At 45.0% G+C, this 23684-nt stretch overlaps 1 protein-coding gene across 2 annotated transcripts in view; it reads right to left on the reverse strand.

The window, feature by feature from the left end:
- Window positions 1-1560: 1560 nt before the first annotated feature.
- The window catches only part of TRMT61A (tRNA methyltransferase 61A), a 50197-nt gene continuing 28073 nt past the window's right edge, over window positions 1561-23684 (reverse strand). For both annotated transcript variants that reach the window (XM_043980616.1, XM_043980617.1), the window contains exons 3-4: window positions 18871-19137; window positions 1561-4020 (exon numbers count right to left, since the gene is read on the reverse strand). In XM_043980616.1, coding sequence (XP_043836551.1) covers window positions 3749-4020; window positions 18871-19137 — 539 coding nt within the window. In that variant the 3' untranslated portion in view covers window positions 1561-3748. The remainder of the gene's footprint in view (window positions 4021-18870; window positions 19138-23684) is intronic.

Raw genomic sequence — 23684 nt, forward strand, 5'->3', positions numbered from 1 at the left:
TCAGTTTCCCCAGCTATAAAATGAGAGGACTGGACTAGAAGATTTCTAAAATTCCTTTCCAGCTCAGAGGTTTTGATTCCAAATTCCACAGTAACAGCGGCAGGCACTTGAAGGAAGGGGAGATCAGTGTGGGCAAAGGAGAGGGAAGGTTTTTCTAGGCACAATAAATTCTCACTATCGATAACCTGGGAATACACTGGATGTGGAGATGAGCGAGATGATTCTTTTAGACCCTGTGACGTTAGGTAAGCCACTTAACCTGTATAAATATTTTTATTATTTTTATTAGGTTTTTTTGGGGGGGTTTTGGGTTTGGTTTTTTTTGTGGTTTTTTTTTGCGGGGCAGTGGGGGTTAAGTGACTTGCCCAGGGTCACACAGCTAGTAAGTGTCAAGTGTCTGAGGCCGGATTTGAACGCAGGTCCTCCTGAATCCAGGGCCGATGCTCTATCCACTGTGCCACCTCACTGCCCCACTAAGGTTTATTTATACAGGTTAGGGCAGCGAGTTGGCGCAGTGGATAGAGCATCGGCCCTGGATTCAGGAGGACCTGCGTTCAAATCCGGCCTCAGACACTTGACACTTACTAGCTGTGTGACCCTGGGCAAGTCACTTAACCCCAATTGCCTCACCTAAATAAATAAATGAATGAATAAATAGACCTTAGTAAAAGGAGGTGGTGAGGGGCAGCTAGGTAGAGCACCAGCCCTGGAATCAGGAGGACCTGAGTTCAAATCCAGCCTCAGACACTTGACACTTACTACCTGTGTGACCCTGGGCAAGTCACTTAACCCCGACTGGCTCACCAAAAAAAAAAAAAAAAAAAAGGAGGTGGTGAAAGTAGGCTCAGTGCTTCTTCAGGGCTGGGCCTGCTCCTTCTCATAGCCCAGAAATGCCTTAGCCAGAGCCTCAACCGCACGAGATCCTTGCTTGTCTCCCCCAGGACCATCCCACAAACCCAGCTGGCTCCATCCAGGTCCTGCCCTTGCTCTGGGTACTCAGAGCGGCTGAAGTCCATGGCCTTCAGCAACAGGATGTGGTCTGGCAACCCACAGAGAACACACTCCGCCCTTTGTGACCCCAAGGCAGCACAGCTGCTGCCTGTCACCCCTTCACCCCCAAGGAAACGGCCTGGGCTCTGTGGGGAGGGCTTGGGTTGACTAAATTTACCAAATAAATGCATAGCCCTTCTCTCACTTGAGCCTCAGGATAACCCTATGAGGGAGAGTTGCAATTATTAGCCCCATTTTGCAGAAGAAACTGAGGCCCAGAGACTTGCCCCAGGTCATGCAGCTATTAAAGTGTCAGAGTCAATAACCCACTCCAAGTAGAGACTCCAAAAGTCACATCACAGACATGTATGCACTAATGGGTACACATGTCTGCACATGTGTCCACATACACACACATACCAGAGCACACACACTCACTGACACCAAGAAGCCACAGGCAGACAGACAAACATGGGAGAACCCATTTCCAATCTCTTTTCTTTCAAAAGGCCAATCTCAGAGCCAAGGCTGTCACATCTCCTGTAATGGACACACACAACTATTTTCTGTCTTTCTTTATTCCACTCATTAACTTTGCTGGTGGGAATGGATAGAATTTCCTTTTAAACTAAGACAAATCTGGAGTCTCTACTTGTTCAAACCCAGGCCTCAATGAGGTCCTTTGGCAGGTACTGGGGTGGAGTGTCAGCCCTTACAACCACAAACCATTTCAGTCCTCCCCCACCCTCTGGGGTACCATGGACAGGGGTCCAGTGATGACATGCTGGAGAATCCAAGGCTCTTTATTCCGAGAAGACTTAGGTGGGAAATATACAGAATTACTTTCTTCAAGTATTGGAAGGACTATTATGAGGGGAGTGCATTGGAACTTGTTCTCTCTTTGGTCTCTCAATGCAGATTTCAGCCTGATTAAAGAGAAAGTCGACTTGAAGGGTCGAGTTTCCATCTTTAAAACTGACATACTTGTGTAAGCTATCTTACAAGATTGTGTTTAGTAAAGTGCCATTCTGATTTTGGAGGATTAAATTATTGACAAAAATCAGAGTTATCCAAAAACTGACCGGGTAGTGAGTAGGGACAGCTAGGTGGCACAATGGATAAAGCCCTGGATTCAGGAGGACCTGAGTTCAAATCCAGCCTCAGACACTTAACACTTACTAGCTGTGTGACCCTGGGCAAGTCACTTAACCCCAAATGCCTCACTTAAAAAAATCTTGGAGGCATTGCTCAAACCCACTATCGGGAAAAAGTTTCTGATAATCAGGGCCCAAAGAATATTTCTAGAGGTAATGAGCTGCCTGTCACTTTGGGGGTATTCGGGGATGTTATAGAAGGGAATCAATCCTCTTGAGTTCCCTCCAGTGCTGAGATTCTCTGAGATGTATAAAAACAGGCATATTTGCTCCTTACAGAATCATGGGATCTTGGAGCTCAAATGGCTATCTGATGCCTGCTAGGATGCCTTCTACACTATCAAGCCTTTGTTTGAAGACCTCCTGTGACAGGCAACTCACTACCTCTTTTTTTGAGCAATGCCTCCAAGTAAAATCCTGACAAATGAAGCTGGAGGGAAGGCCTCCTCAGGGCCCCCGTGATCCCCTCAGAGATGGGGGGGACCATTTCAGGAGATGGAAATGTGATCCAGAACTCGAAGGGAGACCTGGGAAAAACAAACAGCCCAAACTGATGTGCAAACCAGGCCAAAGACTCCATCTGGGTAAAGAAACACAGGAGGGGTGAGCCTTTAAAAGAATGTACTCGGTTCTCTATTGTTAGAGGGGTTATCCATGGGCTGAGGATGGTATATTTTCCATCTCACAGCTGTAACATTCCAGGGCAAGGGTGAGAGAGGCCCATCCATCCCCAGGGACTTAGAGAAACAGCAGAGGAGGGAGGCTTGCCCCTGAGAACAGCTGGAATCCAGTCCCCAAAGGATTGGGGTGTGGATGGCAGGGGTTGGGGGGATGGAGGGGGGGGGAGGTATTTTACTCCCCCTCACCCCAGTGGCATTAGCTTAGCAGGAGCTGCCCCTAACCTTACTAGCCACTCAGGATCTTTCAGGATCACAGAATTGAGGGTGAGAAGGGGCCCTAGAATTCTAGTCCCACCCCGCCCCCTGCTTTTACAGATGAGGAAACTGAGTAGTCTAGCGAGGGGAAACCACTTGACAAGGCTGTACAGGTGATGGAATAAACGGAGCAGGGACTGAACCCAGGTCCTGACTTGAAATCTTGTGCTTTTCTGGCTAAACCTCAGGGCTCCTTTGTTCCCTGCTGGACAGAGCACCCACAGAGGGATGAGGAAGAGAGGCTGGTGGCAGGGACAGTTTTTTATCTTTTAGAACAAAAATAAAAACTCCAGAAAATGAGCCTGGGGTGGGATGGGGGGCGGGGAGGTGGTGGAAAACATCTCCCAAATCTAAATAAATTTAATCCAGGCCACAGGATTCAGGAGGGGAAGTGGGGGCGGAGGGGTAAGAAAGAGGGTGGGGGTGGGTGAAAAGATGCAAAGTAAACACCCTCGATAGGCCTTGGCCAGATTCCTCGCTTGGTTTCCAAAACCCGGGGTGCGGGCTGCTGAGTGCCTGCCTGAGTGGCGTTTCTACAGAAGCCCAGGCCTGAGCGGCCTGACTATATAAGGCATTCTCTGACCAAGGGAAGAAAATTGGGCGACTCCACACTTCCCAGCCCCCCTTCCCTCCACCTCCCAGCCTCCTCCCCTCTCCAGATCAGCAGCATCAAAACAAACTCTTGCTGGCGAAGGTCAGGTAGCCAGTGTGGCCCACAGTGTCCTTCAAGGGTACCCCAATCTTAAACTGGGCCTCGCCCAGGACGGGCAGGGGGTCCAGGGTCCCACCCAGATCCGGCAAGGGCAAGTTAGCTGTCCGAACGTTGTACTCTCGTAGCAGTATTTCCAGGGTGGAGACTTCAATGAACCCATGCTCGGCCAGGGCCTGGCAGGTCCGCTGGACTTGCTCGATGCAGGGTGAGAAAGAGCAGAGGCGACCACCTAGGAGCAAGTGAGTGGGAAGGAGGAGGAATGTAGGAGGAGAGCAGGATTGGGGGCAGGGGGAAGGGAACAAAAGAGCAGGGAAGGAGTGGGAGGGAAAACATACATAAAACAGCAGTGTTATTATCTTCCCATGACTGAATTCAGTCCCAATCTTTTTTTTTTTTCCCAGTGAGGCAATTGGGGTTAAGTGACTTGCCCAGAGTCACACAGCTAGTAAGTGTTAAGTGTCTGAGGCTAGATTTGAACTCAGGTTCTCCTGACTCCAGGGCCGGTGCTCTATCCACTGCACTACCTAGCTGCCCCCAATCTTTTTTTTTTGCGGGGCAGTGGGGGTTAAGTGACTTGCCCAGAGTCACACAGCTAGTAAGTGTCAAGTGTCTGAGGCCAGATTTGAACTCAGGTACTCCTGAATCCAGGGCCAGTGCTTTATCCACTGCGCCACCTAGCCGCCCCTGCCCCCAATCTTAAAGCCATAGGATTTAGGGCTTTAGAACAGAAACTTTAGGGGTTGGTCATCTAAGCCATTTCCAGATGAACTAGAGAGTTCACCTATAGATGAAGTGAGTTGCCCAAGGTCTTAGTAAGGAAGGTTAATATTCAAAGCCAGGTGTTCTTATCATGTGGAAAAACTCCCTTACTAGGCAATATTTACCCTCCACCCTAGTGCTGGAAAAATCTAGCCCCATCCCTCCTAGGAAACGGAGTAAGAGATTATGAGCCCCCATGAGATCAGTTGCCTTTTCTTATTTATTCAATCTGTCCCCCTCTTGCCCCTTATTAAAGGATATGGTTGAGTATATGAAGACAAATCTTCAAACCGATCCATGATCAGACAAAGAAGAAAGAGTTCTGACTTGCGTGACCTCAAGCAAGACAGTACCTCCCCTAGGCCTCAGTTTCCCCAGATGTAAAATGATGGGGCTGGACTAGATGAGCAAGATCTATGATTCTATTATCTTCCAACACTGGGCTGAAAGCTAAGATAACTGGGCTGGAATTTAGAGTTCTGCCCTTAAATTGTTTGTTCCTATATCAATTGGGAATAATACCTTGCTGCTGAGCAGCCAAGGAGTGGTCCAGATGATCCTGAATTCTGTTTCAAGTCTAAGAATCAAGGAATCACCCTTTTAATCATCTAGCTACACTTGGCTTTGGACACCAGGCCAGCTAGTTTGGAAGGGACGAGTTGGGAGTGACATTAGTGATGCAATTCCTTCCTCAAGGCCTTCTCTGGCTATATTACTCCCCCTCCCTAACTACCTTGGGTCCCAGATGTAACCAGAACCCTCAACCAAAGGGCTCTCTTCATGAAAGGATCTGTGTTCGATCTCTATGGGGAAGGGACTTAAGAGGATCATGGGATCAGAGGATTCAAAATCAAAAAGAAACTTAGAGAGTCAGCTAGGTAGCACAGTGGATAAAGCATGAGCCCTGGATTCAGAAGGACCTGAGTTCAAATCCGACCTCAGACACTTGACACTTACTGGCTGTGTGACCCTGAGCAAGTCACTTAACCCTCACTGCCCTGCAAAAAAAACCCCAAATAAATAGATAGATAGATAAAAGAAAAGAAGTAAAATAAAATAAAAAGAAACTTAAAGATCATCTATAGTCCAAGTCTCTCATTTTGGTTAAAAGATTTGGCTACAGTCAAACAGATAATGACAGAGGCAGGATTCAAACTCTGGTGCTCTCACATTAAATCCAGTGCTCTTTCTGTTACATCATGCCAATGCCCTCCATGTAGCTCCAAGGCAGGCAGAATCAGAAGCAAGAACATTCTAACAGGGAGACAGTAGAGGAGATTTAGGTGCAAGGCAAGAAGAGGTTAGAGAGATGTCTTCTGAAGTCCCTTTCAGTTCTCAGAGTCTGTGTTCAGTTTGGACCAAGTATAGGACCTCTCAGTATGCGGAGGCACAGACTGTCCCCCACCAAACCCTGCCCCCACACCTTTACTCTCTCGCACTGTTCTCAAGACACATCTTCTTGCACACACACAAACACACAGGCACACAAAGAAACTTGGCCTTATTCCCAAGAAACTGCCATGCCACACATCCTGTTAGAAGGCACTCCTCTGGTGTCCACCTCCTAACGGATGGGCAAACCTCTTGTCACTTAGCAGAAAAGTATAACAGAAAACACGGAGTGGCCACAGTGTTCAGAGAGCCAGGAAGTATCTGAAGAAGAGGAGAGAGAAAAGCTGATTCACTACTGCCACTGCCACAGCCACTATTCCAAGTCTAGCTCAACTTCACTTCCAGCCACTCTGGGAAGCCTTGCTTGATCCCCCCACCTCACAGTACTCTGAACAACCCCAGCACTTAGTGGTTACATCAATTATTTGTAAACAATAAGTGTTGAAAAGGAAAGAATGAAGCAAGTATTGAGATATTTCTTGTAGTTAACTGTTCACATGTATAGATCTCCTCTACCTTCAGAGACTGACTCTTTAAGGGTTTTTTCTTCCTCATTATCCCCCAAACAGTAAACTCCCTGAGGACAGGGCTCAGGGCTCAAGGTCACAATCAGTGTTAGAAGATCCCTTACTAGGGAAAAATAATTTGGGTGAGGGTTAAGGAGGAGGAGTGGAGAACATTTTCCCAATCTCAGAGCCCAAGTCCCAGGAGGGGTACTCTGTCCAGCCCGGTAAGCCAGCTGAGCTGGGTGTCCTTGGAAATCCTCTCCCTGCACCCCTCCCTTTATCTCCCTATTCACTGCAAAGCTAGGCTTGCTATTAGCCCATCCTTCCTTCCCATGGGTCAGGCTGCAAAGAAAAGAAGCAGAGATGTTTGGTGTCCAGGGCCTGGACTGGGGGGAAGGGAAAGAAAATCATGTTTGGCTTCTTCCCCTGGTTACCCTGGTGATCACCTCTGTGCCTGCACAGAGGAGGAGGTTGGGAGAGAGAGAGAAATGGAGATTTCTTGAGATAAGGGGAGGGAGGAAAAGGAGGGAGAGAGAAGGAAGGGGGAAGAAGAGGGTGGGAAGTCAGAAGGCAAAGTGGAAAAGGAAGAGAGAAGGGAAGATAGGAAGAATAGATGGACCAGTCCAATATATGATACCAAGGAAAGGGCACATCCCCCCAGGAATGGCCACATATGAGAAGTCAGAGAGTGGGGAGAGTTAAAGATAACCCCAAAGTTGTAAACATGGAAGAGAGGGGGACAGCTGATAACACAAGGAAGACAGAGGGAAGAGCAGGTTTAGGGGGAGAAGATAACCTCTCTCCGAGGAGAATAGTGCAAAATGCAGACAGGAGCCATGAGAGGAAACAAGTCAGATGAATTGAGTCAGTGCTCTCTACTCTCAAGGGATCAAGGGATGAAATCCAGGACAGCCCAGTTGTTGCTCTTGAGGCTCAAATTTGTCTGGAGTACAACTGGGATTGGGCAAGGAGGGGGCCCTACAAGGCAGCACATTCCAACCCTGCTCCAACAGCACCTGCTTTTCTCTACCCCCTGCCCCCAAGGGACCCCTGTGTAGGATCTATAATCTCTTCTGGAAGCAGCGTTGGTGTCTCTCGCCACCCCTCCCCCAGTCCCCAGCTCAACTGCCAGTTGCTACAGCATTTTAGGGAATGAATTCCTTCGGTGAGGTAAAGCACCCTCTACCAGGAAAAGAGAAAGATGGGAGGGAGGGGGTGGAGCCTCCTTGGCCCTTCAGCTGCTGCCTCAGGAGAGAGGGGAAGGAAGGACTGGGGGCTCTTCCCCTAATTCTTTCAATGCTAAGGGGTTCAGAAAAGGTTTCTTAGGAAGGTAAAAGGGAAGGCATCACCCCTGGTAGGAAGGGGATGGGCCAGGGCCCTGACTCTGGAGTCGGGGAGTCAGAAGCCCCGTGATATGGTTTAAGGCTCTACACTGCGCTTCTTAAGCTGCATTAGAAATGGGAGTTGTAGGGCAGTTAGGTGGCACAGTGGATAAAGCATTGGCCTTGGATTCAGGAGGACCTGAGTTCAAATCCGACCTCAGACACTTGACACTTACTAGCTGTGTGACCCTGGGCAAGTCACTTAACCCCAATTGCCTCACTTAAAAAAAAAAAAAAAAGACCATTGGGTTTAACCAGTAACTGAGCAAGAATTCCTTTTGTGCTAGTCCTGAGAAAGGGGTCATCCACCCAACTTCCTCTCCATGGCCTCCATGGAAACTCATAAGCCTTAAGGCAGCTCCTGGTCTTCTTTCTCCCAACCCAGGCCCACAATTTGCTGTGTCTTTTTTTGGGTTTTGGTGTGGTTTTTTTTTTGGTGAGGCAATTGGGGTTAAGTGACTTGCCTAGGGTCACACAGCTAGTAAGTGATAAGTGTCTGAGGCCGGATTTGAATTCAGGTCCTCCTGAATCCAGGGCCGGTGCTCTATCCACTGTGCCATCTAGCTGCCCCTGCTGTGTCTTTTATAAAAGATTTTAAGGCTTCCTTCCTTTAAGAAACACCTGAAGTACCCACATCCGGCTTTCAAAGTTCAGATCTTCTGGGTCTGATACTGCAATTACTGGTGACTAAGCAACCTCACGTTGAGGAGTGTGTGAGCATAGAGGGGATGTTTTGTGAGAGCTCATGTGTCTCAGCACTAAGGCTGTGGGAGGCCCTGGAGCAGACAGAAAGAAAGGGAAGGATTAAGATACAAAAGCCAGTGTCTCCCCATTTAATCTCAGGGGATTGTGGAGGAGAGGGAAGGGGTGGGGTGGGGAAACACACCTTCCCTCAGCTTTGAGGGCAATGACTGAGGCTGCAAAAACCTCACACTGCCTGGGTTCTGAGCCACCCAAGGTTGGAGTCCCTTTCTCAGTCCAGAGACTGAATGGGGACTGAATTTGTACCTGTATTACCAGTTATCAGGGGATGGAGCTAATTAGACAGAAATCTGTGTTCAGGGAGGGGGTGTTCTTGACCTAAGGTCCTTGGCTAGATTTCTGGGGATCAGTGAACTTGAATGGGAAAAAAATTATATATATATATACATATATATATAAAATCTTTATTTCAACAGAATTGGTTTTGTAACCCTATGTATTTTGTGTTATGAATTTAGGGCAGCTAGGTGGCAAAGTGGATAGAGCACTGGCCCTGGTGTCAGAAGGCCCTGAGTTCAAATCTGGCCTGACACTTGACACTTACTAGCTGTGTGACCCTGGGCAAGTCATTTAACCATCATTGCCCCACAAAAACAAAACAAAACAAACAAAAAAACCATTCCTCTCAGAAGGAATCCAGACTGCTTCACTTAAACTGCTTAAGAGCCCCAGTTTTAGAATAAGCCCCAATTTCAGCCAACTGACCTCACTGTGGGCCAGCCAACTCTGCATGGGTGGAGGTCATTTCTACATGGAGAGTTCTCTGCAATAATTAAATCAAAGGTGACAGCCCCTCAACCAGGTAAATGTGGGGGGCATTGTGCTAAATGCTGAGGAGACCATTATTCAACATGAACTGATTGAACTAACACTATGTGCTGGCACAAAGGCCAAAAGAAAACAGTCCCTGCTTTCAAGGAGGAAACAACAGGTGCACACGTAAGTCAGTGTAAAACACATAGAAAGAAAATGCATGGTAAGTATCAGCTAATTGGGCAGGGGTTGAAGGAGATGCTCCCACTTGTGGGGAGGCAGGAAAGGCCTCGTGCAGGAAGTGGCACCCAAGCTGAGCTTTCCAGAATGGGAGGGAATCTGAGGGATGAGAAGAGAGAGAAGTCCAGGCAGGAGGGACCTGGGCAGCAGCATGGAGGGCTGGCAAAGGGAATATCATATGTGAGGAACAGTCAATAGCAATTTGCTGGTTTGTACAGTGAGTGAAGAGGAATAAAATGTATGACAAGTATAGAAAAATAGGCTGGAACCATATTGTAAAGGCCTTCAGCGGAGGACTTAAAGTTTGTTGTTTGTTTCTGTGACCCCATTTGGGGTTTTCTGGGCAGAGATACTGGAGTGGTTTGCCATTTCCTTCTCCAACTCATTTTACAGATGAGGAAACTGAAGCAAACAGGGTGAAGTGACTTGCCCAGGGTCACACAGCTAGTAAGTGTCTGAGGTTGGATTTGAACTCAACTCTTCCTGACTCCAGGCAATTGCAAGTTTCCTAACTGGTCTCCCAGTCTCCAGCCTTTCCCTTCTACCACCCATCCTCAACACAGGTCTGACATTATCACTCCCCTGCTCAAAAAGTTTCACTGGCTCCCTATTGCTTCTAGAATAAAATACAAATTCCCGTCTGACATTAAAATCCTTCCACAATCTGACTACAGCTTATCTTTCCAGACTGTTTACACATCACTCCTCTTTTATGAACTCTATGTTCCAGCCAAACTTACTATTCCCATATTTGATATTCTATGTTCTATCTTCATGTCTTTGTGAAAGTTGTTCCCTATGTTCTCCTTTCTCATCTCTTGTTGGAAATCATAGCTCCCTTCAATGCTCAGCTCAAATGCCACCTCCTACAAGAGGCCTTTCCTGATTTCCCCTGATTTTTAGTTCTTCTCTCCAACCTTTTGTTTCTATTTTGTATTTCCTTATCTTCATACATGTAGTTTTTCCCCAGTAAAATGTAAGCTCCTTGAGGGCAAGGAATATTTTGTTTATGTCATTCTATATCCAGCAAATGCTGGCTGAACTAAACAGAAATTTCTTGCCAGACACAGGGTCACAAGAGACAAAAATCTCTATTACATAAAAATCTTTAAACTTTTACAGGGAATAAGAGAGGGATAGAATTTGGAACTCAAAACTTTAAATAAACAAACTTTTGCACAAATAAAATCAGTGTAGCAAAAACCAAAAGAAGATATATAGACTGAGGAAAACATATGCATTAAATTACTCTAATAAAAGTCTGACATTCAAAATCTATAGGGAATTAACACAAAGGTATACAATTAAGCACTCTTCCCTAATAGATGAGCAGTCAAGAGACATGGACACTTTTCAAAGGGAGAAATACTATCAAAAACAACCTGGAAAATGCTCAAAATCACTAATCATCAGACAAATTCAAATTATAAACAGTCTTGAAGTTATGGGCCCACACCCATCAAGTGTGAAAAGATGCTAAAAGGCCACACTGTCCACCTCCTGACAAGAGAAGGGATGGACTCAGGGTACAAAATGAGACATATTTCTGAGATACAGCTAATTTGAGAATTTGTTTTCCTTGACTATACATGTTATGAAGATTTTATTTTTTTTTCAAAGGGGAGAGAGAAAATGCATTTTTGTTCATTGAAAAATAAAAATTTTAAAGATCAGCTCAAGAGCCCCCTTCTGCAGGAGAGAGACCTTTCCTAGTCCCCACAGCTGCTAATATCTTCCCATACAACACTGCCTTGAATCTATTTTCTATGTGCCATGTATATCCCTATTACTGTACAGGTTGTCTCACTTAAGAATGTAAGCTTCTTATGGGCAGGAACTGTTTTGTATTTGTCTTTGTATCACCTACCCGTAGCACAGTATCTATGAAATAATATGTGCCTGACAAATGCTCACTGATTGAGAGTGAGAAATTCCTGGGACACAGAGACTGGTTCTCTATGCCCTATTGCCTCTCACTAAAAATATGTAATAATCTAGATTTCATGTGCAATTTTAACTTCTCTATTAATAAAAATAACTATTGCCATTGCTTTAAAAAAAAGAAAGCTCTTCATTAAAAGGGCTATGGGAAGATAGGCACACTAATTCCATGCTGGTAGAACTATGAATTGGTTCGACAGTCCAAAAATCACCTAGTCCACCCTCCACTTTTTTATTTATTATAAACTTAATATCAACAAACACAAATACACAAACAAGAACCAAAAAAAGCCCAACTTTTACTATTTATAGTTTGACTTGACAAATGTGGAAATTAATTTAAAAATATATATGAGTATGACATTCATAAATTATATTTTTAATGCAGCAAACACTTCTCAACAAACACCCACCAAAAAATCCTTTGCAAAGTTCATTCCCAGAAAAGTGGTTAGTTTATTGATTGCTCACAGAAGGAATGTCTTCTTTAATTTTGACAGCATGAGACCAATATTGAGCATCGTAATTCATAGGATTAGAGAGACCAGGTGGTGCAATGGATAGAGCAAGTCTAGTGCTCTATCCATTGCACCACCTGGTCTCTCTAATCCTATGAATTACGATGCTCAATATTGGTCTCATGCTGTCAAAATTAAAGAAGACATTCCTTCTGTGAGCAATCAATAAACTAACCACTTTTCTGGGAATGAACTTTGCAAAGGATTTTTTGGTGGGTGTTTGTTGAGAAGTGTTTGCTGCATTAAAAATATAATTTATGAATGTCATACTCATATATATTTTTAAATTAATTTCCACATTTGTCAAGTCAAACTATAAATAGTAAAAGTTGGGCTTTTTTTGGTTCTTGTTTGTGTATTTGTGTTTGTTGATATTAAGTTTATAATAAATAAAAAAGTGGAGGGTGGACTAGGTGATTTCTGAGGTCCCTGATTTACAGACCTAGAGTACCCTCTTGCTCTTCCCCCTCCCGCCTCCTCAGTTCAGATGGGCATCTATCTATATATGGTTCTGGGGTTTCCCTCAAGTAACCATGTCTTTTTTTTTTTTTTAAATTAAGGCAATCGGGGTTAAGCGATTTGCCCAGGGTCACACCACTAGGAAGTGACTGAGGCTGGATTTGAACTCAGGTCCTCCTGACTCCAGCACTAGAGTCACCTAGCTGCCTCATAACTATAATGTCTTACACCTACCATTTTATCTGAGCTTCATGAGGGAGGCAAGGTAGGAAGAAATGTGACACTTTAGACAAGTCATCACACCCCTTTCCCTTAGTTTCCACTTCAAAAATGGAGAAAACATTTCTCCTACTCACTCCCCGCCAAACAGGGCTGTTGTGAAGGTCCAATGAGATAACACATGTAAAGCTCTTTATAAACTAAAAATTGATGTCAAAATTTGATCTGTTAATATCACCACCCCTGTTTGAGGAGGAGATAACTGAGGTCCAGGAAGAAGTGATCTAATGGAGGCACAACATCCAGAAGGAGGAAGGTAACAGTGTTGCTTTTCCTCTGACCCGGTCAGACCCTACCTGGTATACTATGGTTGGGGCAGCTAGGCAGATAGAACACTGGCCCTAGAGTCAGGAGGACCTGAGTACCAATCCAGGTGCAGACACTTACCAGCTGTGTGGCCCTGGGCAAATCACTTAACCCCAACTGCCTGCTTTAAAAAAAAAAAAAGAATACTGGGGTAGCTAGGTGGTACAGTGGATAGAGCACCAGCCCTGGATTCAAGAGGACCTGAGTTCAAATTCAGCCTCAGACACTTAACACTTACTAGCTGTGTGACCCTGGTCAAGTCACTTAACCCCAATTGCCTCACCAAAAAACAAAACAAAACAAACCCCTGGGGCAGCTGGGTGGCACAGTGGATGGAGCACTGGCCTTTGGATTCAGGAGGACCTGAGTTCAGGTGCAGCCTCAGGCACTTGACACTTGCTGGCTGTGTGACCCTGGGCAAGTCACAACCCCCATTGCCCTGCAAAAAAACCAAAACAAAAAGAATACTGCAGTCATCTCTGGATACCACATTTTAGAAATGACATAGGAGACTGGACATTATGTCATGCAAGGATCAGACAAAGGCCCAGGGATGTTTAGCTTGGAGAAGCTTTAGGGGGAGACCAGACAACTGTCTTCCAGTGGTAGGAGGGCTGTCATGTGGAAGGGGATTAGACTTTTTTATGTCTTGTCCTGAAGGGAAGAATGAAATGGGTAGAAATTGCAAGGGTGTAAATTTTGATTTCACATGAGGACAAATCTCCTAATCATTACACCTATCCCAAAGTGGAAGGGGCTGCTTGGATATGTGATGAGCTCCCCGTCACTGAAGGTCTTTGATCACAAGCCAGATGCCCACTTGGGGAATCGCAGAATTTAGAATTGGAAGAGACCTCAGAGGTCACCTCTTCTAACCCCCTGGTTTTTCAAGGAGAGGAAACAGACCAGGACAGGGGAAGGGCTGGAACAGAGGGAACTGGATTCAAATTCAGGTCCTCTGACTCCAGACTCAGTGCCCTTCCTGTAATAGAGAGGATTCTTTTTCAGGCAGGTGTCCGAGAGTGCCTGAAGTTGAGGATCCATCCCTTCCCCTTTGCCAAGATTACACAGTAACTCAGAGTGGGAGCCAGGACTAGGACCTATGTCTCCCACCTCCTGTCTGATACTGTCTCCACTTCACCACAGTCTTTTCCTCTGTTGAGTTTGTCCTCTTGGGGACAAAGCAGTGACGGAAGGGACCTCCCAGAGCTGGGAGATGAGGTAAACAAAACTGCCCTGGTGATTAGAAGTAGCATCTGTTAAAGCCTCCTTGGGAGAAGCTCTCGCCGGCAGGGGAAGGCTCCCAAGAGATGTCTGAAGCATGTAACCCTGTAACTGTGGCCAATCTTCCTGATGGAGGACCATGCCCAGGGGTCCAGACTTGGGTCTAGTTCCCATCTCTTCTTTAGGGTTCTTTTATCTTGTATTAGCAGTCAAGGGCTTGAGTGGTGAATCGAGGGCTGGGCTGGGCCTGGCCTGAGAAAATCATTAGCAAATGCTTCAAAGGCCAATGATGCAGTGGATAGAGCACTGGCCCTGGAGTCAGGAGGACCTGAGTTCAAATTCGAGCTCAGACACTTAACACTTACTAGCTGTGTGACCCTAGGCAAGTCACTTAACTCCAACTGCCTCACCAAAAAAAAAAAAAGGCCAAACAAAGGCCAATGATGGTAGTGGGAGTGAGCCACTCTCCATAGGAAGGGAGGGAGAAGAGGAAAAGAAGATGGAGAAAGGAATGCTTTTTTTATCAGCAGATATTCTCCAATATCCATTCCAAGTCTAATGAGAACTGGCCCCAGACCTAGTAAGGAAGATAAGATAGTTTCCCACTTAGGGAGAAAGGCCAGGATTTGAACCCATGTCGTCTTTTCTCAAGACCTTGAGAGTAGGCCTATGTCATATCACTTCCTGGTCATCTATCTCTTCACCATCTTGGCTGCTGCCTAGTCATTATCTTCAACCTTATCTTCTTCCCATTGGAAACTTAGACTCTGCCCATGGGTGCCCTAGCTTTGATAAGTGACCTCTTGCCTTATCTTGCTGGGACCTAGGCCTCTAACCCACTTCCCAGCAGCATAATGAATGGGTCTATTTGATTCCAAAGCCCTACCCCATTCCAAAATTCCAGCATGTGCTTGCTGTCTTTCCCCTATTATTTTTATTTATTTATTTATTAGGCAATGGGGGTTAAGTGACTTGCCCATGGTCACACAGCTAGTAAGTGTCAAGTGTCTGAGGCCGGATTTGAACTCAGGTACTCCTGAATTCAGGGCCGGTGCTTTAACCACTGCACCACCTAGCTGCCCCTCTGTCTTTCCCCTATTAGAATCCAAGCCCCTTAAGGGCAGCAACTATCTTGCCTCTTTGTATTTGTATCTTCAGTGCTGGGCACAATACCTGTTACATAGTAAACAATTAATAAATGACTCTCTACCTACTTATCTATCTAGTGAAAGAAGATTTGTTAAAAGTGAAAGGAGGTAGCTAGGTGACTCAGTGGAGAAAGCACCAGCCCCGGATTCAGGAGGACCTGAGTTCAAATCCGATCTCAGACACTTGATACTTACTAGCTGTGTGATCCTGGGCAAGTCACTTAACCCTCAATGCCCCACAAAAAAACAAAACCAAACAAACCAAAACAAGAAAAAAGGAAAAAAAGTGAAAAAGAACTGTTGAATCTGGATGCAGATTGAATCATACTATTTCTATTGTTTTTGTTGTTGTTTTTCTTTTTTGAGGTTTTTCCTTTTAGCTCTGATTCTTCTCTCATTACATGACCATGACTAATACAGAAATATGTTTCATGTGATTGTACATATATAACCCATATCAGATTACTTGCTGTCTTGGGGAGGGGGAGGGAGGGAAGGGATGGAGAAAAATTTGAAATAGAAATCTTATAAAAACAAATGCTGAAAATTATCTCTAAATTTAACTGGAAAATAATAAAATATTTATATGGGGAAAAAATGGAAAGTAATCTGTTAAGTATTGACATAACTAACTCTATTTTGTTCTGTATTCCAGTTTGGTTTTGTTGTTTTATTTAGCTATTTGATGTCTCAAGAAAATGTCTCTCTCTCTCTCTTTTTTTTAAATTTTATTTATTTATTTTGTGGGGCAATGAGGGTTAAGTGACTTGCCCAGGGTCACACAGCTAGTAAGTGTTAAGTGTCTGAGGTCAGATTTGAACTCAGGTCCTCCTGAATCCAGGGCTGGTGCTTTCTCCACTGCGCCACCCAGCTGCCCCTCTCTCTCTTTCAATATCTCCCTCCCCCCCAATCTCTTTGGGGCTACAAAAGACAACTTAAAGAACTTATATATCAGGGGCAGCTAGGTGGCACCGTGGATAGAGCACTGGCCCTGGAATCAGGAGGACCTGAGTGCAAATCCGGCTCAGACACTTAACACTTACTAGCTGTGTGACCCTAGGCAAGTCACTTAACCCCAACTGCCTCACAAAAAAACCAGAAAACAAACAAACAAACAAAAAAAGAACCTATATATCCCAAGGAAGTTATCTCCTCATAAAGCTGGTAGTAGGCCCTTAACTAATATAAAAATGATAAAGAAGGTAAGTTTTCTTTGGCCTAGTGTCAATGGCTATGCTAACAAGGACACATTCTTTCTTTTGTAACAATTTAAGCATCCTTTTTTTGTTTTAATAAGTATCTTTTCCTGCCTTCAGGGCCATACCTGCCCTTATCAAAACTGTTTAGTAAGAAACACATCTTCCCTTGTTACTCTCTCTGGGTTACATAGCTCAGAAGGAGAGAATATGCACACGCACACGCCCCTTTGTGTATGTTCCTTGCAGAACTGGGAGACACATATGTCCATCTCCTACTGATGGTATGTGTCACACTCCTTGCATAGCAAGATAGACAGACAGACAGATAGACAGATAGATCAAGTAAATGAACAAACAGATAAATAAATGAACAAATAAATGAGCACTAGTGATTAAAGACCCTGAAAATTCTCATAATAATTTGTCTTTCTCCCATGTATCTTGATCCATGGAACTTAGCACAAGGCTGTGACAATCTAATAGGAGGGATAGGATGCCTACACAAATAAATCTGATATAAAGTAGAATGTGATGGGTCAAAGGAAGACCAGGCAAAATACCTGGGAAAAATTTGAGGAGGGAGAGGTCACTTTCAGTTGAGAGGAAATCTAGGAAGACATCACAGTGCCATATTTCTAAGACCTAGGCCTTGAAGGAAGAGAGATCTGCAGAGAAAGAGATGAAAAAGGAGCCTATTATAAGCAAATGCACAAAGGCCAGGGATGAGAGGATGAGATCTGTTCCCCTGTTCCCAGATCTCATCCAGACCAGGTTCCCTCTGGGATGGCTAAGATGAGGCTTGCTCTTTCAGGGAACAATGGATGAGTAGTTGCTAAACCTTCAGGTGCTGAAATGTGAGGCATTCTTCTCAGTATCTGCCTTCTCTGCCAGTCACTGTTGTCAGCTGGGAGGCTGGGCCAGGTCCAGGACCTTACACATCACCCACTGTGTGGCCCCAAGATTACTATCTGGCTCTCCTTGGCTCCCCTGTGAAGCACAGACTCAGTACCTGTGCATGCTGGAAGGTCTTCCCTTTCCCCTCCAGGACAAGGCCTAGGAGGGAGATGAACAGATGGGACACAGCGTAAGCCAAAACACTGAGCCTGTCTCTTATCCCCTGCTGAGCAGGTAGTTGTAAGGAACAACACTGGACAAGAGGGAGGAAAGAACATTTAGAACATAGAATGTCAGGGCAAGAAGGGGCCATAAAATCTTAGAATATAGAATGTCAGAGCTGGACAAGGACTTAGAACACAGAACACAGAATGCTAAGGTTGCAAAGAGCTTGGAAGAAAAAGCATAAAATGACATCAGAGCAGGAAGGGGCATCAAAACATAGAACATGGAATGTCAGATCAGGAAGTTAGAACACAGAACATGGAATGCCAGAACAAAAAGGGGCCCTAGAATAATACACCCATAGGATGTCAGAGTTAGAAGGGGAATCAGAGAGTCTAGTAAAACCTTTCCTTTTACACATGGGGAAACTGAGGCCCAGAGAGGGCAAGGAGTTTGCCCAAGGCCTCCTGCCTCCCAAGCCAGGGCTCTGTCTCTCTATACTACATACCTATATGCTGCTTTGTCATTTCCTTCTTTCTTTTCTTTTTTTTTTTTGTGTGGGGCAATGAGGGTTAAGTGACTTGCCCAGGGTCACACAGCTAGGAAGTGTCAAGTGTCTGAGGCCAGATTTGAACTCAGGTCCTCCTGAATCTAGGGCTGGTGCTTTATCCACTGTGCCACCTAGCTGTCCCCTCCCCTGTCATTTCTAAATATGTTCCCTCTCTCTCTTCCAAGGATACAGGGGCTCTGTTGGGGTCATTAGCACCAATATACTTCAGAGTAGTCATCACCCCAATTTTCTATGAGAATCAGAGACTGATAAAGAGCCACAAGAGACACACACAAATGCAGATGCAAACTAACTATATATATATATATATATGTGTATGTATATATATATATATGTGTATATATATATATATATATATATATATATATATATATATATATATATATATATAAATAAAATTTATTTTGGGGGGGGAGGGTGAGAGGTGGGCTGGGGAGGCAATCAGGGTTAAGTGACTTGCCCAGGGTCACACAGATTTGAATTCAGATCCTCCCAACTTTAAGGCCAGTGCTCTATCTACTGCACTATCTAGCTGCCCCATATATTCTCTCATACCATGAAGTCAACAGTCTATAACTTACCTTCAACCTTCAGGGCATCTTTGGCATGGCCAATGGCCTCCCAGGGTGAGGGGATGTCAAGGAAGACAGCATCGGCCACATGTGACACTCCAAAGCCATTCTTACACACATCCTGGTTCCTCACAGTCACCCAGCGGTCCACTCGATGCTCCCGGAACTCCTCCTCTGCCTTCTGTGCTCGCTGCTGATGAAACTCCACTGTGTGCAGATGACCAGTGGGAGCCACTGTTCGGATAATGGCATGAGATAGGGAGCCACTCCCTGTACCTGGGGACAGATAGAGCAGGAAGCCAGTCAGATTCACTCACTTCATTCACTCAGTGATTACTATGATATGCCATGGGGTTAGACATGCATTCTTTTCTTTTTCGTTAAAAAATTTTTTTCAAACAAAGATTCACATTCACTCCTTTCTACTTCCTCAATAAAGAAAGAAAGAAAAAATCCTGTAATAACATGAATAATCAAGCTTTACAAATTTCTGCACTGGCCATGTTAAAAAAAAAAATATGTCTCAGTTGGCACTCTGGATTCAATAGCTCTCTATCAGGAGATATGCGGCATGTTTCATCATGAGTATTCTGGAATTTTAGTTGGTCATCCCACTGAGACTTTCAAAATTGATTATCTTTACAATATTGCTGTTACTGTATAAATTGTTCTACTGGTTCTGCTCATTTCACTCTACATCGGTTCAGACAAGTCTTCCCAAGTTTATCTGAAAGCATCTCCTTCATCTTTTTTTTTTTTTGGGTGGGGCAATGAGGGTTAAGTGACTTGTCCAGGGTCACACAGGTAGTGTCAAGTATCTGAGGCCGGATTTGAACTCAGGTCCTCCTGAATCCAGGGCTGGTACTTTATCCACTGTGCCACCTAGCTGCCCCTCCTTCATCATTTCTTAGAGCACAATAGTATTCCATTCCATTCATATACCAAAACTTGTTCAGCTACTCCTTAACAGATAGGCACCCCCTTGGTTTCCAATTTTGTTCTACTACAAACAAAGCTGCTATAAATATCTTTGTAAACATGGGTTCTTTTCCTCTTTCTTTGATCTCTTTGGGGTTGTAGACCTAGTAGTGGCATTGTTGGGTCAAAGGTTATGCAGTTTAATAGCTTTTTGGGAATGGTTCCAAATGGCTTTCCAGAATGGCTGGCCTTGTTCACAACAGTCAGGAGCCTTTGGTCTCTCACTGCTCTGATATTCTGAAGGACAGGCTGCAGCAAAAAGGAAACAGCCTTGGACAGCAAAGGTCTGGTGACCTAGGCTCTAGAATGGTATGAGAACAATCAGTGGTTCTCAAACTATGTTTGTTATGAGGAAGGCATACTGAATTATTTAAGTTTGGCAGCATAACTGGGAAACTTGCACAAGAATGCATGTGTAAAATTCCCAATAATTCCCAGGCCAATTCCCCTGCACATGTAAATGCCAAGACAGTTCACATGTTTTTAGAGAACCAGTGAGTGCACTGGTGTGACCTTGGGTAAGTCACTTATGTACATCAATGTGAGGTCTTGGTTTCCTTACCTAATATGATGGGGACAACAACCCATGTCCATCTCTTTCTCTGGTTTATAATAAGATAGGGAATAGGACAAATTTTGTAAACATTTTATCATTTGTAAAGCACTGCCCATGTGTAAACACTTAACTGGGACTGAAGATTCATTCAATTGGCAGTTCTCTTTTCTATAAAGTTTCAAGGGGCAGCTAGGTGACGCAGTAGATAGAGCACTGGCCCTGGAGTCAGGAGGACCTGAGTTCAAATCTGGCCTCAGACACTTGACACTTACTAGCTGTGTGACCCTGGGCAAGTCACTTAACCGCAATTACCTCACCAAAAAAAAAGAAAGAAAGAAAGAAACTAAGTTTCAAGACTTAGAAAGCTTTGTCCTCATAGTAGGCCCAGGAGGTAGGTATTACAAGTATTACTCCGTTTTAAAAAATTTAAATATATATAATTTGTGGAATAAAACAAGTATTTCCATAACAGTATAATAAAAAAAGATTGCACATGAAACTTCAATTACTACTGCATTTTACAGTCTCAGAGAGGTTAAGCAACAGCTAAATGTCAAAGCCAAGACTCAATCCCAGATCTTCTGATTTCTCCCATGGTTCTTTCCACCACACTATACTTTCTCTTATAAATCCAATTAAACAACTATCTATTAAGCATCTTCTATGATAACTACAGTGGCGATTTCAGGCTGGGTAATAAAAATTAAAATAACCAAATCTCTATTAGCACTTAAAGGTTTACAAATTGGTTTCCTCACAACTCCTCTGTTGACGGAGGTAGTACAAGTTATTATTGCCATTTTACAGATGGGTAAAGGCTCAGAGACAGCAAGTGTTCAAGGTCACATAGCTAGTTAAGTGTCAGTACGGAAACTCAAACCTAGGCTTTCTTTCTCTTTTTTGGGGGGGGGGGATGAGAGTTAAGTGACTTGCCCAGGGTCACACAGCTAGCAAGTGTCAAGTGTCTGAGGCCAGATTTGAACTCAGTTCCTCCTCACTCCAGGGCTGGTGCTTTATCCACTGCATCACCTACCTGCCCCTTAGGCTTCCTTTCTCAAAGAGGAAGAAAACAGGCAGGAGGTAAAATCATAACTGGTACCCTGGAGGAGACTTTACGAAATCCAGCCTTATACTCCATCCCCCAGAAAAAGAGCTTCGGGGGGATAGGGTTTTCTTTTTTTCCTCCCCTAAAACAAAATTCAATTAAAAAAGCTTTGTTAAAGAAAAAGGCACCACAGAATGGTGATGTGAGAAGAGTCAAGTCAACAACATTTATTAACTGCATATTATGTGCCAAGCACTATGGGATACAAAGAAAGGAAAAAAACAAACAAACCAACCCAGCCCCTGCTCTCAAGGAGATCACAGCCTGATGGGAAGACAACATACAAGCGACTCTATGAGCAAACCACAGATTAAACTGGAGATGATGGACAGAGGAAGGCACTAGAATTAAGGGGGTTTGGGGGCTTCCTGTGGAATGTGAGATTTTAACTGGGACTTGAAAGAAGCCAGAAGGAAGAGATGAGGAGGGAGAGAGTTCTAGGCACTTGGAAGAGCCAGGAAAAATGCCCAGAATCGGGAGAGTATCTCGTGTGAGGAATAGCAATAGGCCAGTGTCCTTGGGGGTAAGTGTGATGTAAGAAAACTGGAAAGGGGCGGCTAGGTGGCACAGTGGGGGGTGGCTAGGTGGCGCAGTGGATAGAGCACCAGCCCTGGAGTCAGGAGTACCTGAGTTCAAATCCCGCCTCAGACACTTAACACTTACTAGCTGTGTGACCCTGGGCAAGTCACTTAACCCCAATTGCCTCACTTAAAAAAAAAAAAAAACCTGGAAAGTAGGGAGTGATCAGATTAGGAAGAACTCTGGAAGCCAAGATTGAAGATTCTGTTTGATTTGAGACTGGAAGTGATAGGGAGCTGCTATACTTTACTGAAAGGAGCTATGACACGATCATGAGTGACAGATGGACTGCACTGGGGAGAGACCTGAGGCAGGCAGACCCACCAAAAGGGCACCGGATTTGGATCTGGAGTCCCTCAAGTTGGGTCTTTTCCCCGTGTGACTTTAGGCAAAGTTCTTAACCCCTCTGGACCTCCATTTCCCATCTTCTAAATGAAGCAGTTAGACTCCATCTTTCCCCAAAGTTTCTTCCCATTCTCAATCCTATGAGGTAGAACATAAAGAAAGGCTTTATATGGGAACTCTTTAAGTATGTCTAAGATCGCTTCTAGTTTTGAAATCCAGAAACTGTGTGACTTCAGCTACTTGGAGGCAGATGTGGGGTGTATTTGAGCCCCATCTGGAAGTCTAGTACAGTAGATACGAATGGGGAGGTGGGGTAAGGAGGAGCAGTGAGTGCCAATGGGCGAATACCTTGGACCCACAGAGCTCCCTGGCTAATCATGGGATGGACAGAGGAGACGGTAGGCTAGCGGAGAAACACCCCCACACCCACACACTGATCTCTGACAGTCGCAGTCTGCCTCCCTGCCTCCTCTCCCAGTAGGCCCTCCCTCCCAGCAGAAGGAGAGACAGATGGAACGCCAGGGAAGACACAAGGAGTTGGGGGGAGGGGCGGTGGTGACGCTGGCATCACAGGGAGAAGTGTGTGTGTGTGTGTGTGTGTGTGTGTGTGTGTGTGTGTGTGTGTGTGTGTGTATTGGGGGACTGGGAGGGGGGAAGAAGAGGCAGAATTTCCCCACTCTCCACAATGGGGGCTGGGACTGAAATTCCAACCCAGGCTCCCGGCTTTGTATTAGGGCTACCCAAGGAACAAAAGAGGCAGTCTTGAGTTTCATCTCCTTTTACCCCTCAGCTAAGGCCAAAAGGATTGATCTCTGGAGGGGGTCAACAACTGCAGTATCAGAGAGCAGGTGGAATTCGCCAGCAGAATGGCATTTCTGATGTCTTTTTAACGCCAAGGGAGAACGTTTTTAAAGGCCTTGATAAGACCGCACGATTGGAGTTGGGAAGGACCTCAGAGGCTACTTCCTCCAAAATGAACAGGAATCCTCTCTAAAGAATAAAATCCGAGAAACGTGGTTGTCCATGCTTACATCCCTCTGCCAATCAATGGCAGACAACACAGGAGCTGTTTGCTTCCTCCAAGTCAGTCCCTTACCCTTTTGGAGTGTGCTCATTATTAGGAAGTTTGTCCTCAATGCAAGCTGCTTCTGGTGCCTTCCCCCCAGGCTACACAGAGGAGGGCTAGTCCCCCAGCCACAAGGAGGCCCTGGGGGAGATCCTTTCATTGTTCTTTCAAGGGCCTTCCCCAGTGCTTTGTAC

This window comes from Dromiciops gliroides, chromosome 2, assembly GCF_019393635.1.
Source record: "Dromiciops gliroides isolate mDroGli1 chromosome 2, mDroGli1.pri, whole genome shotgun sequence".
NCBI lineage: Eukaryota > Metazoa > Chordata > Mammalia > Microbiotheria > Microbiotheriidae > Dromiciops > Dromiciops gliroides.